The sequence below is a fragment of the Euleptes europaea genome, chromosome 13 (genome assembly GCF_029931775.1).
Source record: "Euleptes europaea isolate rEulEur1 chromosome 13, rEulEur1.hap1, whole genome shotgun sequence".
Lineage (NCBI taxonomy): Eukaryota > Metazoa > Chordata > Lepidosauria > Squamata > Sphaerodactylidae > Euleptes > Euleptes europaea.
In genome coordinates, this window is record NC_079324.1 from 5,937,479 (window position 1) to 5,960,969 (window position 23,491).

General features: G+C 45.3%; 1 protein-coding gene across 1 annotated transcript in view; it reads left to right on the forward strand.

Moving 5' to 3' along the window:
* Positions 1–23,491, forward strand: part of ATRX (ATRX chromatin remodeler) — a 154,008-nt gene that overhangs the window by 112,961 nt on the left and 17,556 nt on the right. The window contains exons 23-27 of the mRNA XM_056859843.1: positions 1,102–1,232; positions 3,265–3,353; positions 3,478–3,650; positions 13,415–13,568; positions 18,534–18,634. Of these exons, the coding sequence (XP_056715821.1) occupies positions 1,102–1,232; positions 3,265–3,353; positions 3,478–3,650; positions 13,415–13,568; positions 18,534–18,634 (648 nt within the window). The remainder of the gene's footprint in view (positions 1–1,101; positions 1,233–3,264; positions 3,354–3,477; positions 3,651–13,414; positions 13,569–18,533; positions 18,635–23,491) is intronic.

A 23,491-nucleotide genomic window follows, 5' to 3' on the forward strand; every position in this document is an offset into this window, starting at 1 on the left:
TGATTACATATATTCAATATACAATTTCCATTTTCTCTGAAACTCCTCCTCTGGTCTTCTGTTCACCAACTGTGTCAGTCTTGCCATCACTGTATACTCCGCCACGTTCTCTCTCCACTTATCTATCTCAGGGATCTCTTCCTGTTACCACATCGATGCCAACACCATTCTTGCTGCTGTAGTCATATAACTAAACAGTTCTGTATGATTTTTCTCCAACTCTTCTGGTGGTATACCCAATAGCATATTCTCTGGGCTTAGAGGAAAGGAGATTTTTAACACTTTCTGTATTTCTTGTTGAATTGTAATCCATTTTTTTAATTCTCTTACACTACCACCAGATATGAAAATATGTTCTGTCAATGTCTTTACACTTCCAGCAATTATATTGACCTACACTATGCTTTTTAGATGTCTATTCATGTGAACTGCTACTGATTTACACGGTGTAATCTGCTTTGCGTCTTAGGGAGAAAGGCGGACTGTAGATACAGTCGATAATAAAATGAATAAATATCCTTTTTCTTGAATGAGAGCACAAAAATGCAATACAAACAATTCTGAATATGTAATATATACTTATGGTTTGGAGAAATTGAGACATTCCCCCCCTCCTCCACATTTTGGCCATAGAGGATTAGAAATGGTTCAGACTATGAAACCTTACCTATCCATGCATTTATAAATACGTAAAAAGTGCCTCAAAGTTGCTGTGGTTTCTACTTCTAGCTTGGAGTGTAGTTAAATAATGTAAAACTTCATATTACTATAAATATTTCTGAGTTGTTCAGGAAAGTTTGACTTCCCTAATGTGCAGCTGCCTCTGCTTCAGTCAAGACATTCTCTTTGTTTTTCAAGCCAGATTTGGTTTTATTTGGCAAATAGTCAGCGGGGATGTGCTGCAGATAGTCAAATGTGAGAAAGGAAGAGGGTGACTAATTTTTAGGAATGGAGTGGAGGAAAATGTCGATTGAATAACCTGGCCTCTGTTGCAAGAGGTTTTGTATCTTTGGCAGAAGTCTGTGTTACGCTGACTTTAAATGAAACATTGGTTGACTCTCAGGTCTGAAATAACTTCTGAATTCTTCATGTTCTCATCAGGTGTCGGCAGCAGCACAGAAGGTGGGAGAGGGAAAGCTGGAGCCAAACTCTTCCAGGATTTCCAGATGTTAAGCAGGATTTGGACTCATCCTTGGTGCTTACAGCTGGACTACATTAGCAAAGAAAATAAGGTAAATCACGTCTGTCTGTCTTTGTCACTAATTAAAGTTCTCAAGTAAGGATGCCAAGTCTGAGAGTATTTCACTGAATTAATAGAAATTTATTTTGCTGTGTGATAGACTTGGGGCTGTTACCATTTTTTAGGTGTTTTGTCATTACCAAAGTATTTTGAAATAATCTTACTGACTTCGGTATTGTTTAGATGAATGAACAGACGTTTTAGAGCAGTGATGGCGAACCTTTTAGAGACCGAGTGCCCAAACTGCAACCCAAAACCCACTTATTTATCGCCAAGTGCCAATACGGCAATTTAACCTGAATACTGAGGTTTTAGTTTAGAAAAAAACAACTCATACATTCACATATTTTGTGTTAAAAGAAAAACACAATAACAGAGCTTTCAATGATGCAAACTTTTACCTTTCAATAAAAAGTTGTTTGTATTTGGCATGCATCTCTCCAGGACTGGTCCTCTGCTCAGCCACCAGACATTATTGCTAGGGTTGCCAAGTCTCCAGCCACCACCTGGAGGTTGGCAGCCCTAGTAGAGGAAGGGAAGGGGGAGGGATGGAGAAAGGAAGGAACTGGGAAAGGAAAGAGAATGAAGGAACTGGGGAAGGAAGGAAGAAAGGGGGGAGGGACGGAGAAAGAAAGAAAGAAAGAGAAAGAAAGAAAGAAAGAAAGAAAGAAAGAAAGAAAGAAAGAAAGAAAGAAAGAAAGAAAGAAAGAAAGAGGGGAAGGAAGGAAGAGGGGAAGAAAGAAAGAAAAAGACAGAAATAGGGGAGGGAAGAAAGGAAGGAAAGAAGGAAGGAAAGAAGGCTAGAAAGAAGGAAAGAAGGAAAGAAAGAAGGAAAGAAAGAAAGGAAGGAAGGAAGGAAGGAAGAAAGAGGGGAGAAAGAAAGAGGGGAAGAAAGAAAGAGGGGAGGGAAGGAAGGAACTGGGAAAGGAAAGGGAATGAAGGAACGGGAAGGAAGGAAGAAAGGGGGAGGGATGAAGAAAGAAAGAGAGAGAGAGAAAGAAAGAGGGGAAGGAAGAAACTGGGAAAGGAAAGAGAAGGAAGGAACTGGGGATGAAAGGGAGGAAGGATGGAAGGAAGAAAGAAAGTGTCCTGGGTCGGGCCTCAAGCCCAACCCAGGACTTGCTCCAGGGCGCACACCCAAAGTTCTCCCCCCCTTACCGGCAGCTCTGGGGAGGCGGTGAGGCGACGGTGCGGGACGGCAGAGATGTTGGGGCCCAGCGCGGCAGCATCAGTCACCTCCCAGCTGGGAGGGGGCAGGGGAGGAGGGGGCGGCGAGAGCGAGGGCGAGCGCACCAACACTCGCGGCCCTGCCAGCCTGCGGGTGACCTTAGGGGGCAGGGAGGGAGAAGGCAGAGGCCACGCAGCCACACCCGAGCCAGAGGACTTGAGGGTGGCTCCGGCTACCACACAAGCTTACCGCAGGAGTCAGGGACGAGCGCGAGCGGGGGAGAGGGGGAGGACGGCTTGAGATGGCAGGCCTTTCTCTGGCGGACGTGTGGCTGTTGAGGGGCCGCCTGGCCCTCCGCGAGCGCCCTGAGAAGGAGGAGGCGGCGGGCGAAAACGGCCGGGGGAGAGGCACCTGAGGAGGAGGACGATGGCGGTGGCAGCCTGGAGCTGGACTGTTGGGAGCCGCCTGAGGGGGACGAGGAGGAGGAAGGCGGCGAGGAAGAGCTGCTGCTGGAGCCTGGAGGAGGAGGCCCCGCCTCGTTGCTGCTGGCCTCCCGCCGCCTGTCAGCTGTTGCTGGGCAAGAGGGGGGGAAGAGGAAGAAGCCAGCTGCGTGAGTGTGAGGCAGGAAGCTGACGCGCCCATGCACGCACAGTGGGGGGGAGCTCAGCTGAGAGAGGGAGGGGCACAGACGACCAGGGAGGCCTTTTGGAGCCCACCCTCGCGTGCCGGCAGAGAGGGCTACGCGTGCCGGAAGTGGCACGCGTGCCATAGGTTCGCCAACATGGTTTTAGAGGCTTGAGCAAAGATGGCTGAATTTAATAAAATGCCTCTTGTAAAAACATCTGTTGTCTTTCAGGGCTATTTTGATGAAGACAGTCTTGATGAGTTCATAGCATCCGATTCTGAAGAAACATCAGTAAGCTTAAGTTCTGATGAATATACTAAGTAAGTTCAACTGTTCTGTGTAAACACAAAACTAATGGATTCTGTGTATTATGCCACTGTAGCCCCAAAAGGGTCACATACCAACAGATGTCTTTAAAACTTTCATTAAATGTTATTTTTATAGGAAGAAAAAGTCCAAGGGGAAAAAATCAAAGAAAGATAGTAGCTCAAGTGAAAGTGGCAGTGATAATGATGTTGAAGTGATTAAAGTCTGGAATTCAAGATCTCGTGGAGGTGGAGAAGGAAACGTAGAAGAACCAATAAACAACCCTCCAAGCACTGAAAAACTGGAAGAAGGTAAGGAAGGATTGTTAAACTAATCTTGGATGTTTAGACACGAGAATGGGAAAATTCCATGCATACACTAATGCAGGGGTCCCTACCTTGGCACCCGCCAGCACTTTTCCTGGTTCCTACTGAATGTTTTTCGAAAGTGGGCAGGGCCCGGTGAGGCTTTTGCCTAGCAGGGCTTCTGATTGGAGATATGATTCGCAGATTTGTTAAAAAAATCTCTTCAGCAGCAGCTGCCACCACAGCACAAGGATCTTCACTCTGTGAGTGAAGGTACGCTGTTTGTGTGCCAGAAAATATTTTTAAACAATATGTTCATTTTAAAAGACTTCTGTTATAAACAAAGCGTCTGCCTGTAATGTTGAAAAGTTACTATTAGGATTATGGATGACATCAGCCCTAGATATTTTGTGGTTGGTTCTGCCTCCTACTGCAGCCATTTTGTACTTTCACCTACCATCTTTGGTCAAAATTCCCAAGGTACCTGCAGGCTCAAAAAGGCTGAGGACCCCTGCACTAATGGGCCCTAAGAAAGAGATGTGTGGGAGGTGGCTCATGTTATGAAGGTCACTGAACACATAGGCTTGTTTAGTGTTATGAATGATTAGGAAAAGCTTTGGAAAGTAAAATGAGAGATATCAAAACATTCACATACAATTTCATGAAGTATCTACACTTGGCATGTTATGTACCGTTCTGAGCAATTTATCTTACAAATAGGGTAAAGCTAAAGACAGTACAGTACAGTAAAAAACACTAAACTCTCTGGGCGAATGGGGCATCTTTCCTCACAAAACAATTAGGAAAAGTACTGGAAAATAAGATGGGAAGTATCAAAAGCTCATCACGTGATGCCATCTTCCTCATGATGCATGGCACAAGAAATTGAGCAGTCTTTAAACTTATTTAGATGCTAATCCGCTACTTTTTTCTTCTTCCCTTTTGCAATCCATACTCTTCCTAACCCTTTTCCTTCTAAAGCTCTAAGCAAAGAATTCTGTTTAAAGTGCGTTACTGTGCCATGATGGGATATTCGTTTATTTCTGACTTTCTTGATAGATAATCCCCATCAGCTCATTTGCTCTAAAAGCTGAATTTACCTGTAAGCTATTACAAGGAAAGAATTCCATGGAAGTTATGTTGCAATAAGTGCTGCAATATGCTGCAGTAAGTGCTAAGATCACAGTTCCAAGAGGAAGGTAGCTTTTCCTGTATTTACAATAAATGTAAATGTATGTAACGCACATATGAAGTGGAGATTAAAGTATCATTAGGCTGTTGTAAACAGATGCATGTGTGTTGGGACTTACTGCATTAAGCAGATACCTACTTCCCCCTTCATAGATTCTCCAAAATAAACATTCAGGTTTAAACTGTGTAACAAAACAATCCTACAGTGCAAAGAACCGTATTACGAACCCAGTCAAGCCAAGGAATCTTCTGATTCTTTTTTAAAACAGGAGACCCCCTCAATTTTATTTCATTACAATACTGTCAGTGCCCATAAGTACAACGAATATAACCAGTTTCCACATTAAAATCTTTTAAAATTGTTTTCCTATACAATGTAAATGCTTAAGACTCTGTCAATGAGCAATAAAGGTTGATGACATAAAAATCATTAAGAACTTTTTCCAATGTTTATATTTAATAATTTTGTAATAAGAACAGCACTTAAAGGTATATTCCAAAATATTACTATGCTTATGTTGTTGTTGTCTTGTTAAATATCCTATCAGTTTTTCGTATTCAATAAATCCATTGCTGTTTCCTATAGACCCAATTCATTCTGTCCATGAGAAACACATGCTGATGCTTTTATTCCAACATGGAGGCTATCAAAGTCCTTCAAATCCTCCGTATATTTTAATCTTCCCACTCTATATCATAACAGATAAATTAGCTTCAAGCTTGTAGAACTCCAGTTTCTCGCTCAGAGGGAGAAGGGCATCTTCATTATGGGTGTTTCCTTTTCCTCTTATCTCGGGAGGCAGGAATCAAATATTTAAATTTTTCTGACCTCTGAGGGTAAACGCCCCCTTGTGATCAGTTCTATTTCCTGCCTTGAACGGGAGAGCAGCCTTCTAGCAGCTCTCTGCTACAGAACATAATAGAGAAACCTTAACCTTACTTATTAGACCTAAAAATATTCTTATTTTAACAAACCTAAACTTAACCTAGCTAATCTACTACTCAATTCTATTTACTGTCTTAATTTTCTACCTATTCTCCTCAGAAGGGTCTTTTCCCGCCAAACAAAATGGCGGATCGGCATCAGGACAGCTATATAGCGCCTGCTGATTTAGGCCCTAGCCTGCTAGTGGCCTTACCACTACAATTAGATGAACCCTCGGACAGTCACTCTGGTGACCTGAGGACCAAAACTCAAAAGGGAAAGGCGAAAGCGGCAAGAACGGCGCAGGCAAGTACAAACGGCTTGGCTCGACTGCTAACAAGCGCACCAAATGCCTGCTGCAAAACGCACGTTGCTCTGCCGCGCCTGAAAGACGCGACTGCCAGATCGCAACAGAAAGCGGCCAGGAGAAAACAGCGGCGGTAGCCGCTCCTCCCACGCAGCACGAACGGGGGAAATGAAGGAGGCTGGCGGCTCGCCTTTTGCCTTGCTGTGCTCTGTCCTTAGGCGGCTCGCCTATTGTTATTCAAGGACGGGAAGCAGCGGGAAGCAGCCAGGAGAACACAGCGGCTATAGCCGCTCCTACCACGCTGCACAAACGGGAAAAATGAAGGAGGCTGGCGGCTCGCCTTTTTGCCTCGCAATGCTCCGTCCTCAGGCGGCTCGCCTATTATTATTCAAGGACGGGAAGCATCAACGGAGACATCGACTGCCAGTAAGGTGACTTCGCGCCCCCCCTCATAGATGCAGCTTGTTTACTCCTGTAAGAGCAGAGCTCTCCACCCTGATTAAAAACGCCTTCTCAGATGGCTTAAGGGCAGTACAACCTCCTTATCCTGCCCCATCCATGTAGGGATCACACCCTCCAGCACCACAAACAGTAATCTGTTCACTAAAAGGGCAGAATATCAGCCAAAGCAGGGGAACGGCTGTGGCTTAGTGGCAGAGCGTCGGCTTGGCATGCAGAGGGCCAATTCTGGTAGTAGGTGATGTGGAAGACCTCTGCCTGAGATCCTGGTGAGCCGATCACCAGTCCAAGTAGTACCAAGAGAGTACGTGCTGGCCAGCCTAAGCAGCGCTGAAAGCTAATTCAGGGTCCCAAAATTGCCAATTGGTACCCAGACTGTCTATAGTATTTAACTCAGAAGATTTCCTTCTGCATTGGCATGAAACCCTAGCTACTCTTGATCTCTCAGAGGACTCAGAGTGGGAGAAAAGACTCCAGATAGGTTTGTGCCAGTGCTTGATTATTTCTAACTCTGTTGAAAGCAGAGCGGGAGAAACCAATGGCACCCATACAATGCTCCACAGCCTTTAGGAAGCTTTTATATTTTGTTTATCGGTGCTTCTAAAATTCTAAAAGTGCCTTCAGTAGAACCACCTGTCACTGCCTTCACTCCTTCAACCTTGTTACATGGCCTTGCCATGATTAGGGACTCTACAGATAGGAAGGCAGAGTTAGCATACATAAATGCTCAGAGGCCTTGGCACTCACTATCAAGCGCTTCTATCACATCTGCCCTAGTCTACAGAGCGACAATAATTTGGACTAGGAAGTTATATCAACTTTTTCCACAGGAAGAAAGAAAGCCTTTACAAGAGTACCCATGTTTTTTGAGAGTGGTATTCTCTCTAGCTGATTCGAACTTTGATACCATGCCATATGCAGCTAGGACACTAGCCGCAGCATCAGATACCAGGGCATCCATGTTTTTTGAGAGTGGTATCCTTCCAGCTGATTCTGCCTTAGATACCATGTCATCCATGTTTTCGAGAGTGGTATTCTTTCTAGCTGATTCCTCCTTAGATAACATGTCATACGAAGCTAGAACACTAGCCACAGCCTCAGCTGCCAGAAAGGCTCTCTGGGTACGACCCTGGCAAGCGGAGTATATAGATCAAAATTGGTTATTATGGGCTTCCTGTATCAGGGAAAGACCTTGCTTGGAGACAATTTGGTCCCCATATCAGTGGAGACCAAAGACAAGATTCTACGCAAGGAATCCAAGGGACCACTCCCTCTATGTCCTTTCGTGCATACCACATACTTCAAAGATACAGACCTGATCAACCTAGAAACCACTGGAACCAGAATCGCAGCTCCTTTAGTAAAGGAGGACGATTCAATAAATCTCCAAAATCCTCCACCTTCCAGGGCAATAAAGGGGATAAACCCGACCGCCCGACCAAACAGTGACGCCAGCCACCAGTCAGTGGGAGGCAGGCTCAGTCTATTACACCCTCAGTGGTCACCTCCCAACCAGGCCTCTGGGTCACAAACATTATCTCACAAGGCTATCAGATAGAGTTTTTCTTACACTCCTTCACATCGACTAGTAATATCTCCAACATCCAACATCCCAAAAAAAAAAAAAAAAAAAATTTCCATAGAACTTCAGAGGCCTCTTAGACATCAAGGCGATGGAGCCAGTCTCACCATTAGAGCATGCATTGGGAGTCTATTCAGTATTCTTTACTTTTCCCAACAAAGGCGGCGGATGGAAAGCCATCCTAGACATCAAGTTTCTGAACAGATTATCCCATTAAAGCGCTTCAGGATGGAGACACTAAAGTCAGTCACACAGGTCCTCAGGGAAAAGCATTTTCTTACATTCTAATACACCCGGCCCATTGCTGTTTCCTTCGGTTCCCGTACAGGGGACACCTCTTCCAATTCAGGGCCTTACCATTCGGGTTAACATCGCCCCTCCTCGAGTATTCACCAAAGTTCTGGACACACCAGTCACATCTCTGCGCAAGGAGGGTGTGAGAATGCACCCTTCTCAGACGACATTCCGATTTGCGCAAGCTCAAACTAGCAGAGCATAGATCATTCAGAGAGAGTTCTGAAGAGGTTAACAGAACATGGGTCATAATCAACTTCAGAAAGACCCACTTAGTTCCATCCCAACGATTGAGAGAGATGGGGGATGGACATAGACACACTGACAAACTCCTTATACCTTCCAGTGGACAAAATCCACAACATTTCATTTCTAGCAAAGAAAGCGATTAATTCCCGGTCGCCTTCTCTCATGTCCCTGACCAAACTGAAGGGTCACATGTCTGCATGCATTCCCGCAGTTCAAGGGGCACGCTTACGAGCAAGACCTCTTCAATGGTTCTTAAGGCCATACCAAAGAGACATACCAAGGAAGAAGTGACAGAAATCTCATCCTGCCAGAGGAAGTCAGATCAAGACTAGTATGACGGTTTCAGTCTCAGAATTTGACGAAAGGAAGTTGGTATCTCCGTCCAACACCAATTCAAATCTTCACGGACGCGTGTCTATCAGGTCGGGAAACCACACTCAAGGGACAACGGCTCAAACAATATGGACCATCAAGAACAGAATCTTCACATCCGTGCCCTAGAAATCGGGGCGATCCTCAGAAGCGACTACATTTTTCCTTGGGCCGAGTCCAACCTCTCATCAAAATCAGCGTAACATATTCAGGGCACTGTCAACATACAAGCAGACTGGCTCAGCAGGCAGACCCTCAGCGAGGCAGAATGGTCTCTATATCCAGAGGTCTTTCAACTTATTACTCAGAGATTCGGCATGCCACAGATTCATCTGTTTGCATCCAGCATCATCCACCAGCTACCAAGGTACTATTCCAGGTTCTGTCAACAGGGGGCGGAACAAATGGACCTCTTAATGTCACCAGGGCCACACGACCTACTGTACGTGTTTCCCCCCTCCCTCCAAGGGTATTGAGAATGGTACGACTTCAAAAAGCATCAGTCAGATTCATAGCTCCATATTGGCTGCGACGACTGTGGTTCCCATCTATAATTCAGATGTCCATACAGAACCATTGGAGACTTCCAGACAGACAAGATCTCCATCTACAAGGCCCAATATACCATCCCAATCTAGGGTGGTACAAACTGACCGCATGGGCACTGAAAGGAGATGACTTATAGCCCTAGGTTATAGCCCGGTGGCCGTCACTACCATATTGGCAACAAGGAAGCCATCAGGAGGGACAGAGCTTAGGGCTAGCTAACTATAGCACCTATAGCTACCATAGTACCCAAGGTATCTGGATACCGCTTAACCAAACACCATCACATAAGAGCCTTTTTAAGAGGCGTCAGTTATTTAGCTCCTCCTGTTAGACACAGGTTCACAACTGGAGCCTGCACACAGCTTTGACAGCACTCACACAACTACCATTCGAACCACTCACTGAGATAGGACAAAATGTAGCTCCAAGTTTCACAGGGAGCAGGACATAGTGCTTACATCTTCTGCACTAACCCCAAGAATCCTAAGGAGAAGGCCTGGTACTAGCTAGACCTAAGAAGGGCACTACCTGTTTACATTTATCTTACTAAAATTATTAGGAACTCTGACTCCTTATTCGTTCATATCTCACCACCTGATAAGGGCAAGCATATGTCCAGGGCATCCATTAGTAGGACTATCACCTTATACATAACACAGGCTTATAGAATAAGTAACCTGCCTGCTCCTGCGGGCATTACTGCCCACTTGGGTAGAAGTGCAGCTATTTCAGCAGCCTTCGACCGCCGAGCTTTATGGAAGAGATATGTAAGGCCGCAACTTGGTCCTCGGTGTCCACATTTGTGAGACACTACAAATTAAATCTATACTTGTCAGCAGATGCCGCCTTAGGCAGACGAGTACTGCAAAGTATACTTCAGGACGTCTAATCCTCCCAGGGCGGGGGACAGCTCTTGTATGTCCCATAATGAAGATGCCCTTCTCCCTCTGAGCGAGAAAGAGCCTTGGCTACTTACCGTGAAGGCTTCTTCTGCTCAGAGGGACAAAGGGCATCTTGCCCGCCCAGACATCAGTAAAATATAAATAAAACAAATAAAATAAAATTACAGGTAATCATGATTATATCTAACTTCCAGTTGACCTTCAATTCAAGTTAAACGTTCTTTGTTGGTTCATGACTTATAGTTATCCTAAAAGTTCATCGTTAATGTTTATTAGGAACTTATTTCTTGTATAGAATTATAACTAACATGTTTCTTCAGTCTATCTTAAATATATAAGGCTCGGAAAGTCTTTAACTGATCACAAGGGGGCGTTTACCCTCAGAGGTCAGAAAAATTTAAATATTTGATTCCTGCCTCCCGAGATAAGAGGAAAAGGAAACACCCATAATGAAGATGCCCTTCTTCCCTCTGAGCAGAAGAAGCCTTCACGGTAAGTAGCCAAGGCTCTTTTTCACCTCCCCCTCTTGTTACCTTTGGGGGCCTCTATTTTGTTCCCCCAGTTCTATTCTGTTGACGTTCTTGTAGCCCTAACCAAAGGTGAGCCTGGCTCAACAAAGTTAAGAATGACTACTTCAGGAACTGAAAGCACTTCAGTGCATGTTATTTCTCTTAATATTTGTCAGAATCTTTCCCCCCAAACTCTTGTGCAAGCCAGATGTGCATTAAATCTTCAGTATTAGACTTACTGCAGTTGGTGGAGGTTTGTAATGAAAAAATAAATTATCCTGGGTACACTGAAAAGAACCTTCTTGAACGTAACCATTATTGGTGTCATTTTAATGAACTGTTTTAAATACAGCTTATTCTATCACAGCTAAATTTCAGCTTCAGAGAACTGTTCAGCGTTTCAAACAAATAAGTGTGGATTGTTTACATGCAAGTTTGGCAGTATTTATGGATGCTCTTGTCTATTCTGGTGTGTTAGCTTTTGGGCAGCCCATTCCTGCAGGGGGGAGTCGAAGCTCCTTTGGAGCCGGCATGACCTCGCGCTGGTGTAGGTGGCACCTTATCACGGAATAAAGTTGCATGTATGTTGGTGCGGGGGCAAATATGCTGGTGTCCGGGCACTGCCAGCCGCTACTGCCAGTGCAGCCATGCCAGCAGTGTTTTCCCTGTTTTCAATGGGGCACTTCCCCACTCCCCCCCCCTATTATTTTACTTTTTAAAATGCTTTTTTAGGCTCCGCAGCAGCTGTGTAGCCTCTGAGGAGGTGACATGGCTCTGCTGCTCCCGGCCGCCACGGATCTACCCCCCCCCCTCATTCAGGATTGCGCTCTTTGTCTACTTCATTTGAGTATAAGTGCACAGTATGATTTTCAACAGTTTCTACCGTTTCAGAAATTAATGCTCCAAGCATTCAGGACATTGATAAACCATGTACTTGGCATCCAGTGAGCCAGGTACACTCAGTTTATAGCCATAGTATTTTTGGTTGTGAGGAGGTGGCCTGGATCTGGTGGTGGCACAGAGGTGGACTGCGCTTCCCCTCCGGCTTCTTGCAGGAAGGCCTCAAGTTGGAAGGGGAGGGACTTTACATCCACCCTCCTCCTCCCTCCCTTAGCTCCCTCTTCTCTCTGGGCTGTCAGTGCAGGGAGAGGGGCCAAGCCGGGTACCACCTCCTTAGTTGTTGGCTGAGAACTGAAATAGCTTTCAGCAGCCCCTGAAAATCCCACCCCACCCCCACCCCAGTCCTGCAAGACTTCCACGTCTGGTGCAGTTTCCTTTGCCAAGGCCTCAGGCCTCTGCACCGTTGCTGGCTCCCCAGGTGCCCAGCATGGCAGCCTGCAGTTTGTCTCTGTCTTCTGGTGGGTAGGAGGCCCTCCCTCTAACTTCTCCCATGGCGGCTTGCAGCCCCTGGACCTTCCCAACTGCTGCTGCCTAGCATGAGCATGGTCCTGTACACAGCTGAGTGGCAGCAGTCCACTCATGCCGACTTCGGACAGTGGTGTTACGAGGTGTGCTTGTTTGTCTGCTTGCTTCTCTGGGCTGCTGTGTGTCTCTGGTATTTGACGATCAAAATATTCCTTAGAAGTACTTGCGTGTAGGTGAAGAGTGACTGTGTTGCTCCATAAATATTTAGGGTGCATAAGTATCTCTAGAACATTCCACTGTAAGCTTGGATACAGGAGAATAATGCCTTTCTGTTGAAGACTTGGTACTTGCTGAAATTAAGTTTTTGAAAGAAAATGTCAAGGTGATGATGCTTGCACTAGATTCTTATCATTTGGATGGCATGCTATATGGCCTGTTGGTTTTTTGAGACAGCATCAGGATTGTAGTTTCATAGAGTGCGTTTCTGACAGCCCAGTTGTGAAGACATTCAGTTGGGGCTGCTATAGCTAGGAATCTGAACCATGAGCCAATTCAAAGCTTGCTTAAGGTGGTCCTAAGCAAGCTATTATTTCTGTCTCCTCCCCCCCCCCCATCTTTAATTTTGGGCATTACTGAATTACAGGACTGTTTACCAAGATTACTGAAATGTTGTATGTGAATGTTTTGAACATTTGCTGAAAATGCTGTATAAATATTTGCTTTTATTAGCATTTTAGCTGTTTGCCATCCCTCCCAAGTGACATAAATCCTGCTCTGCTGGGGAGGGGTGAAAAAGGGATTTTCTAACCTAGTCAGTACTGTCCAGCCGTATGCCACGTGTGTGTGTTTTATATACAAGGCTCCAGAGTTAGTTTGCCAAAGCTGCACCTGTCAGGTGAGATTTGGTGGACTAGCTCTGAAGCCTTGTGGTCCCCTTTATATTCTGCTTTTCCTGTACTGATTGCCAACAGGGAGGAGGAGTGGCTTTGGATTGTTGCCTGAAACGTCTCACTGTTTAAAACTGTCTCTAGTAAATCATAGCTTTATCCCCTCCTTCTCCCCCAAGGTAAAACCACTTCCACTTCCAACCCGGGCAGCCCAGCACCAGACTGGTACAAAGATTTTGTCACTGAATCCGATGCTGAAGTGTTGGAGCATTCTGGGAAGATGGTTCTTCTCTTTGAAATCCTTCGCATGGCTGAGGAGCTGGGGAATAAAGTGTAAGTCATTCTTGCCAACTGGGAAGATGCTCTGTGATGCTCCTCCCAGAGCCCACTTTCCTCTGACCCTCCCCCTCCCTCCACTCCTTGCCTTCAGCCCTGCCTTTTCTTTTTAAATATTTTATTAGCTTTTTAAAGGGTAGAGAAAAGAAGGGGGAAAAGGGGGAAATGGAAAATAAACTTTACAGATCATGTTGGGTCAGCGTCCAGGACAGGCCTTCAAATTATAGCCCTTTTTCTTGGTAATCTTAGCAATCAAATAACTAGTCTTATCCAATTTCTATTCTATAAATATAACCCTTTTTCTAACAATCAAATGTCTGGTTTTATCGTATTTCTATTCTAGACTGTAGTATTATGCGCATTGTTTCATTCTATATTCATAATAAACAACTATTCTAGCATTATTAACTTCTAACATTTCTAGCTCCTGTCTTAAATCTTAACATTATGCACTTTATTTCTATCTTAAATTCACAGTATATCTGTCATAGAATGATTGCCATCTCTGTTGGTGATCTTCCATCGGTTTCTTCTTCAACAAATTAGAAAGTCTTGCCATGTCCACATATTCATACATTTTTGTAATCCATTCTTTTAGTGACGGTGTATTCTTGTCCTTCCAGTATTTGGCGTAGAGTGTTCTTGCCGCTGTCATCCCATATAGAAAGAGCTCTTTATCCAAGAGTTTTAATTCTGGAGGAGTCATTCCCAACAAAAAGTATTTGGGTTGTAAATCAAAGTTCACTTGGAGTATAACTTGCAATTCTCTCTGTATTTCTTTCCAATATTTTTGTGCCCTTCGACAGGTCCACCATTGGTGAAAATAGGTTCCCTTAGTCTCTGAACATTTCCAACAATTTGCTTGATTAGATTTATACATTTTCTGTTGGTCTTTTGGGGCAAAGTGCCACCTATAAAACATCTTATACCAATTTTCTCTTATCGTTTGTGAACATGAAAATTTAATGTCTTTTTGCCACATTTTCCCCCATGATTGCAAAGGTATCATTTCTCCAAAGTTCTGCATCCATTTCACCATGCAAACTTTTACTTGTTCCGAGGCTGTTTCTACTGCCAATAACATTTTATAGATTTTTTATAATAAATGATCATGGGAATTGATTACTACATGATCAAATTCTGTCTGTTTCCTCATTTTCTCTTTTTGTGAATAATCAGTACATCTTCGTGGCCTTTGTGCAGTCCCACATGGGATCTGTGCATGTGCAGGCCAGCTTCAGAGAATTTCTGTATAGAAAGCTTCTGGAAGGGAAGACTCCCCTCCCCCTCCGCCCGTTCTCTGCCCGGCAACAGCTCTTCCTGCCGGAACAGTCACGTGGCAAGGGGGGTCAGGGGTCGGCCATCTGTCAGTTCTTCCTTTGCCGCCGTGGAATTTGGACGTATAGAGAGTTTCTCTTCTGCCTCGACTTTCGTTTCTCTCATCTACGTGAGTCCATGGCCCTCTTTAAGAATTGTTTCCTGTGGGACAAAAATGTCTAAAAACGACAACCACAAGGAATGCCTTTATTGTTTAGGCGAGTCGCATATTATGAGCGCCTGCAAAGTCTGCAGTCGCTTCACCCACAGGGCCAAGCAGGGCAGGGACGCCAAACTTAAGGCCTTCCTGTACATGAAAGCATTGACTCCTTCTAAGTCCCCTGCTGACCCAAAGGCCACTAAATCGGGGAAAGAGTCACGCTCTGGTTCTTCTTCGAAGACCACCAAAATGAAGCCCTCCCCACAACCCAAGTTGTCATCGGGTACCGGCCGAGCCTCAAGAGGCCGTTCTCCTCAAAGGCGTACTCCTCCGGTACCGAAGGAGTCGGAACTGAGACCCAGCCGTGGGTCTCCGGCACTGGGCATGTTGCAGGCAGCGACTTAATCGGCGGAACCCAGGGACAAGGCTCGTTCACCCCGCCACTGCGCTCCTTCAAGGGAACGCTCTACGTGCCGCTTGCCGTCTTGATCTCCAAAGAGACCTTCCCCGAGCAAGCAGGACAAGTCGGCGACCCCCTCACCCAGGGGCTCAGTTGTTTGCCTGTCTCTGTCAACGCATGGATCCATTCACATCGACGTTCCTTCTAACCCAGGTTCCTTCACCTCTCCTTGACGCCAACGCTTGCGGCGACGCTCCGAACGGCGGTGGTCACCTGGAGGAAAAGGAGGCAATTGCTCTCACCAGTACCGATCACCATGGTACCGATCATGATCGACCTCTCGACGCCGCTCCCCGCGGTACCGATCAAATGCGATAACTGGACACGGTTCCAAACATCGCTCTCCTAGGTATGGAGATTCGGCGTGCAGACGGACGATCTTGATGACTCCTCACAGCATAAGAGATATGCCTCATCCGCCCAACATTATGACTCTGCATGTTGTCATTGAGGTGAGCGATCGTCCCCACCTGACCATAGAGGGTCCCCCTACTACCAGGACGCTCATTGGTATCGACGGGAGGAGCACGTTTACAGACACCGTTCCCCTTCAGCAGACCGGAACCGACCTGTCCTCCCTAGCAGGCGTAGTAGGTCTCCTCTGCTCTTGGCTCACCAGACGAGACACAGTCGTTCGCCCCAGGAGCGGAGAAGATCAGCAGACACTCATACCTGCCACTCTCCACGGAGGGAGCAACACAGTGAGCACAGATCCTCGTCTGGGCATTCCGGGACCAGGCAGGTGCTCAATCCATCTGATGTGGAGGACTCTGACTATGGAGACAGGCTGGATAGACGCTCAGATACGTCTTCTCTCCCATCCTCGGACGACCTAGTGGGCGACCCATCACCCACTTCGCCCACAGAAGATATACAGGCGTACAATGAACAGTTAATTAGAATGGCTACTGCTATTGGTATGGTCGTGGCTCCTATGGAACCGGAAGAGGAGGACCCTGTAATGGTAGGGAGATGTCCAAAGGGTATGGAGCAATCCAATAAAATCTGATGTTCCATTTATGTAATGCCGCTCTTAAATCATCAAATTGCTTTCTTTTTAAAATCACTGCTGGTGGTAAATCAGCTGAAACCAAGATGTCTTTCCCTTCGTGTTGGAGGCGGCGTTCTCTTTGTAAACGTAAAATCTTGTCTCTAGTCTTTTGATGGGTGAACTTGACTAAGATATATCTTGAAGTGTGGTATCTTTTGGAATATGCAGAATTAATTCTGAAAATCTTCTCTATCTGGAGTAATTCTCCCTTCAGGTCATAAGTCTCTTGCAATAAGAGTTGTAGTTCTGATTCAAGGTCCACCAGTCCGAATTTTTCTCCAAAACCTCTAAATTTCAGATTCTGTTTTCGATTGATTATATCTTTCTTCTGTAATATTGTGCTTATCTTCATGCAGATTTAAAGTAAAAGCCTGTTGCACAAATTCTTCCTCTATCTTATTTTGGCAGCATTGAAGTAATTTTATCTCTTTAGAGTTATCATCAATCTTCTTTTCAGTTCTTAAAAGTGATTCCTGAATTGAGTCCTGAAGCTTCTGATGACTCTCTTGTAAGCTTTGCTGCAATGACTCTTGAAGCTTTTTTTATTCTCCTTGTTTTTTCGCGTTTTCTTCACTTAACTGTATCATCAAATTCTTAAGATCTTCCATTTGTGTGTCCTCATCATCTGAATTCTCCCCCTTCGTCTTGTTGTTCTTTGGCATTCCTGTTTGGTGTAAGAAATTTTGTATATTTGAAGAGAGTTTGAATTGGTGTCATGGGTCTTGCTTCTTCTTTAGCTGCTTCTTGTTGCCCCGTAGTGATTGGCTCTTTCAGTTGAGCTGAATTCTTTTTCATATTAGTTATAAAAAAACATTCAGATCTGTTCTGAGACTGACAGATATCTTATCATTAATTGTTAAAAATATTCTATGCTAGAACAGTGTATTCTGATAAACAATCAATTAATAGGCAATTCAATCTATTTTAAAAAAATTGATCCAATATAATAATATAGCAATCAATTTTGCAGCTTTAAAATGATTTCAATGTTAAAAATAAAATTAATAGTATTCAATTTGATTATTTGGATTAATATTAATTAGTGTTAGTTAATATAACTGTTCCTGAAATTAATTTGTTAAAATTTATTAATTACAAGTTAGGTCTAGATGCTTTATTAAAGGGATAGTATTGTTTTCTAGAAGCAGGCTCAATGTATATTAGTGGCACTGGAATTTGCAGGGGATTATTTGGTCAGGATCCACTGGGTGTTGCTGTTGGCTCCAATTCTGGTACCATCTCTTGTTCCACCAGCGTCAGTCTTTCTTCCGGAAAGAAGCCGGAACTCGATGGAGTCTGTTTGGTAGCCAGCCAGATTTGCCCGTCCCGGGAACAGTGCTCTGGCTTGAGTCAGTGGTGGATAAGTTCCCAAGTCAGTTGATATCACGGACTTTGTATACACGGAGCTTTCAATCTGTTCCCTCCACTCTCTCTCTCCGCCAACTCCGCCACGCAATCGCCTGTCTGCCGGCGAAATCGAAACTAGCTTTGTTTAGCCCAGACTTTCTCCTCGCTCTAAATTCTCCGCCGTCGTCTGAGCTAGTGTCCTTTCCTTTCTCCTGTGTGCCCCTCAAACTCTTTTCAAATTTTAAGTTGACTTGCCGCTTGTTCCATTCGTCCCGGTTCCTGCCTCTCTCGGCTCCAGCGCGTCAGCTTGCTTGCTCCTCCACCTCGACCGATCGCTGGCTCTCTGGAATTGAGAGGGTCCCATGCTTTGCTGTAAACTCCAGGTCTGTCCGGGGTGCTTCCTCAAGTTCTTGTCTTTCAAATTTGAAGGGGAAGGGGATAGGGAGGATAAAAAGGAAAGTGTGGGGAGGAGCCCTGCCTGGCTTCTTTGTGCTGGTCTGTTTAGATTCGTAGACAGCTTTATATCCCCAAGCAACCTTGTACAGTATAAGAAGAGCAGCAAATTCGCGTGCTAGTGAAATATGCTGAAATTACATGAGACACTCTGTCCTTTTTTCTCTTTTTCAGCTTAGTGTTCAGTCAGTCTTTGATATCACTGGATTTGATAGAAGATTTTTTGGAGCTGGCAAGCCGGGAAAGAGAAGAAGGCAAACCCGTGATATATAAAGGCAAGTGCAGAAATACAGGAATTTGGATATCTGGAATTCATATTGTTGGTTCTCTTAATCCTGCCTTTCTGTCCCATTCTCCCAAAACAGTGTTGGTCAAATAAGGGCAGGGAGGTCACAGTGAATTTTTGAGGAGATGAAAATACATGCTTTTGAGCTGTTTACTCCGTTAGGGAGCACAATATGCCAGAGGTGGAAAGGGGGCTACTTACTAGTGAAGGTAAAGCAGAGTTGGGGGGGAGAGATGCCCTAACAAATTATCCCCATGGCCAAATACATGCACCTGCTACATACATGGGCAACCTGGTATTGATTTCAGAGTGGATTGGACTATCTCTCTGCTTGCTGTTTTTTGCCTGATCATCTGTCTTTGGATCGAATTGTGCACTGAATCATTCCTCCTCTTTTCTGTGGCCTATTGTACCACTTTTAAAAGGCATCGTAATTGTGGTGGTAGACTGCCTTCCACATACTAGCTTTACATGTGCTTGTTTATACTCCTGGTACTTCATGATACCCACAAAGGATGGTGGACTGCACCCCATTTTAGAACTCAGATGTGTGTACTTCTAAATAAAACCAAAGACATTCTGTGAGGGGTGTCTTAGCCACGATTTCCCTCTTCTAACAGAAGGAGTTTGGTATGCACCTGTAGATCTGAAGGACGCATATTTTCACATCTCTCTGGTGTTGAGGTCTGATGCGTATCTCAGGTTTGCAATCAGTCAAGTGCACTGCCAATGCACAATTTTGCTTTTGGGATTCACAATGGCATCAAGAGGCTTCACAAAAGTTATGGGAGTTATGATGGCCCATCACTGTCAGGGAATCACAATATATTCCTACATAGGTTTGTGGTTGCAGATTCTCAACACGCCCTGCTAATGCCTCTCCACAGTATGTTACATCTTGTGGCAAGCTGGAGACGCAATGCCCAAAAGTCCCATCTCATGTATACACAGTGCATCACCTTTATAGGAGAAGTCTTAGTTTCTAGCCAGCATCAGGGCTCATTCACTCATCACCCTGGTTTCTGAGATGTACACTTGACTTGAGCACCTATTGGCTTCTATTATGATTTTTCTCCTTTTGCACAACTCCAGCTTGAGGCCAATGCAGAGGCGGTTCAGCTGGGTCTTTAACCCAGCCTGTCATTCTCAAATGAGGCTGTGTTGCATCCCTCCTAGTTCTTGCCTTGTCCCAATGGTGGAGGTCACACAGCAACCTTCATAAAGGTTTTTCAGACTAGATCCATTGATCACGCTGACAACAGATTCATCTTCATGGGGCTGGTGGCTCATTATTGAGACCACAGGATATATCTACTGTGGTGCTCCAGAGAAACAAAGTTTCCCATCCGTTTTCTAGAGCTCTTTGCTGCTCCAAAAGTCCTTGCAGGCTTTTCACCCTTTAGTTAGCATCAGGCACATCAGAGGGGTAACATGCCACATTTCCACTGTATTTAATATCAACCAGCAAGGAGGGTCCAGGGCCCTTGTCTCTTTGAGTCCCAGCATGTTTCATTTGGATTGTGTGTACAATACCAGAACTTCCTGTCCGCTGTTCATTTGCTAGGGAAGAACAATATATGGGTAGAGGTATTAAGCCACACTCAAAATTCAAACCATGAGTAGGCTATACACACCTGGTTTCTAATGACGATATTTCAGTGCTCGGGCATGCCAGCAGAAAATGCAAACTTTTTATATGACAGGGCATTGAAGAGGGATCACCCATACGGGGAACAAAGTGCTTCTATATTGTTTTCCACTCATTCCATTGATATCTCAAGTCCTCATGAAAGTCACAACAGATAAGATCACGTGCATCCTTCTGTCTCCATTCTGGCTAAGGCAACCCTGGTTCACATACCTCCTGCACCTCTCCAGGGGAGTGTTCTGTCATTTCCCATGCTCCCGAGACCTTCTGTTTTAGGATGGAGGGAAGGTACGCAATCCAGATGTCTGGAGATTAAACCTAACTGCTTGGAGGATATTTCACAAATACTCAACATACCCTCCTAAATTTCAGAAAACCATATACAGCCTGTCGTCTCCCCCCCACCCCCAATGTGTTTTATGTTTCACAAGCAATACTTTTTCCTGTTTGTTTTCCATTGCCTTCCAGTGTGGAAAAGAAGTTGCATGTCTTGGATGCCCTTTGTGCATTAGAGTTTTGTGTGCACAGGATATCCTCATTCAGTAAAGATCCTCATCTCTTCACCTGGTGTGGAGGGTTGAGAAAAGATTGTAAGTTATCCCCACAGAGGTTTAGAGATTCATTTCTCAGTTAATATCTCCATCACCAGCCTTTGCCTTCTGCTATATAATCACACTCTACTTAGGCTACGGCTATATCGACTAGGTTAGCCAAAGGTGTACCTTGTCCTGAAGTCTGTAGAGCAGCTATCTTCACTATCTTCTACATTTATATCTCCCCGTATACCCTAGCTCCATTTCATGGATCTATTGCTCGTGTCCTCTATGGCATGGTTCACTTAACGACCACATTTAAGCAGTCCTTGTGGCACCCAGCTTCCTTCCACCAGCAGGCATGATGGCTGCCTTTTGTGTTTGGGTGAAGGACAAAAAGTAAAAGCATGTGGACACTGCCCATGTTTCACAGAACAAGCTCACCGTAATCTGGCTTTATGTCTTCAGCACTGTGAGACAAGCCTTAATTACTTAATGGAAGTAATCACCAACCCACCTACATCTGAGGGAACTGTTCTGCCTCCCTCCACTCACCAAGTGAGGGTATCTCCTTTCCCCAGCAGTCCAAAAAGACTCTGTCTGGGAAGCTTTCCTCACAAAGGGCAAAAAAAAAAAGGGGGGGGGGAGGAGGACCAAACTTGTTCAACAGCAAAAGCCCCTAAGAAGAAGCTCAGTGGAGCTCAGCTGTCTCAACACCAGCCCTCCAGACACAGTCATCTCTTTGGCACTGGCACTCACTACTGTGCCACCAATGGGACAGATTCTTCCCTGTTCAGATACTTCTTCCAGTGGTGCCAGAGACTTTGTGGTCCTGGTCCTCTTGATCTCTGAGGGTCAAATAAAAGACTCTCTGGTGTTTCAGTCCTGACCTTTGGCTCTAGCAGCACAAACCCTTTGAGAGAAGTCTCCCTTATCCTCTCAGTATTGATAATTCTCCTGTGAGTCCTGGAGGTCTTCTCTAATTTGGTGCTCTAAATCTTGTGATTGATGCTCTCGGGATTATGAATCCAGTTCACCGTCTGAATCTTTGTATCTTTCCCATCAGGACACCTGTGCTCACATTCTGATTCTCAGATTAGATCTCCTCCTAAGAGGACAGCCAAAGGGGACTTGGCAAGTTTCAGCCTGTCATGCCTGAATACGAGCCTGCTACTGGGAATCGGGGCAGCCTTATCCAACTCCTGGTGTTGGTATCCGTTCACCTCCCCTTTGGCTCTTTCCCCCCTTGGCTGCTGAGCCATTTTCTTACACTGTGTGGCAGGTCGTACAGGTTGCAGGGCTTGAGAAGACCACATCGAGCAGTAGAATTTACCCAGAGAGGGCGGCAGACACAGCCAGTGAGCAGGCAGCCACCCAGGGAGGCGGTGCAGCTGCACCCCTCTCAGCCCAGAGCCCTTGGGGGTGGGGACGACCCTGCAGTGCGGATGACGCCTCTGCTGCCAGTCACATGGATATGGCTGGCCTTGGGCAGCACAGCAGCACTGAACGTGGCTGGATCAGGAAGCAGTGATGCTTTGGCCCCAAGCAGCCCCAGCTGGGGAGCGGCCATGAGGAGGGGGAGTTGGCAGAGGGGTGGGAAATGGAGAGATCACCAGCCTCCAGACTGCTAACTGTCTCTCACATCTCCTCTTTCTTGAGAGTGGCTAGCAGGACTGCATCTTCCCCTCCCTCCCCCTAAGGCTTGTTCAAGGAGATGCGAGGGGGTTTGAGCACCAGTTCTTGGGCTGGAGCTGGAACATTCTGGAGTTGCCTTCTGTACTGGTACAGAACCTGTGTGTGTGACTGCACAGAAGACCATGTTGCATTCCTTGATGAGCAATGTTTGACTTTAATTCCGCCGTATTTAAATGTGGGGGATGTGGAATGGCCCGATCTCGTCAGATCTCGGAAGCTAAGCGGGTCTTTACTTGGAAGGGAGACCTCCAAGGAAGCCTCTGCAGAGGAAGGCAGTGGCAAACCACCGCTGCTTTTCACTTGCCTTGAAAACCCCACCAAGGGTCACTGTAAGTCGGCTGTGACTTGACGGCACTTTACACAAACACATTTAAAAATACACGAGCCCCACAGGCCTTTGGCAAGCATAAATGGTAGCTGAATTATACTTACACTGTGGCTTTTCTGAAATTTTACTTTAGTCTAAACTGGATATTCTAAAAAGATGGACAGCGTGAGGATATAATTAGCCTTGTGGACAGATAAATGTGCAATGTCTCTGTCCACTGTCTCATACAGGGTCTTATTTGTCAGCAAAATATTTGGAAGGGGGGAAAGGAAAGAAACCATTCTTTCTGAAAGAACGCACCAAGATGAAAAAATAATGTTTATTTTCTAATTATGAACACAGGTGTCAGGCTGCTATCTCGGTTTCGTTATTGCCTCTGTCTCTGTGCTGTATTGTCTGCCCCCCAAGGTCGCATGCCTAAGCCTGGGAACTCAGCTCCTGGGAAACTGTATTCCTGCGTGTAATCTCCCGCCTTTCCTGCCTTATAATATCTCCCAGCTAGTGAGCCTTTCATAGCTGTCATTTTATTCGTTTGCACTGTATGCCTATTTGATCAGTAAAAGCCATCTGTTTGGACTCTATATGACTTTGTGGTGATTTCTGGTTCTGTGGGCCAAGGGCTGACATTATGACAGCTATCAA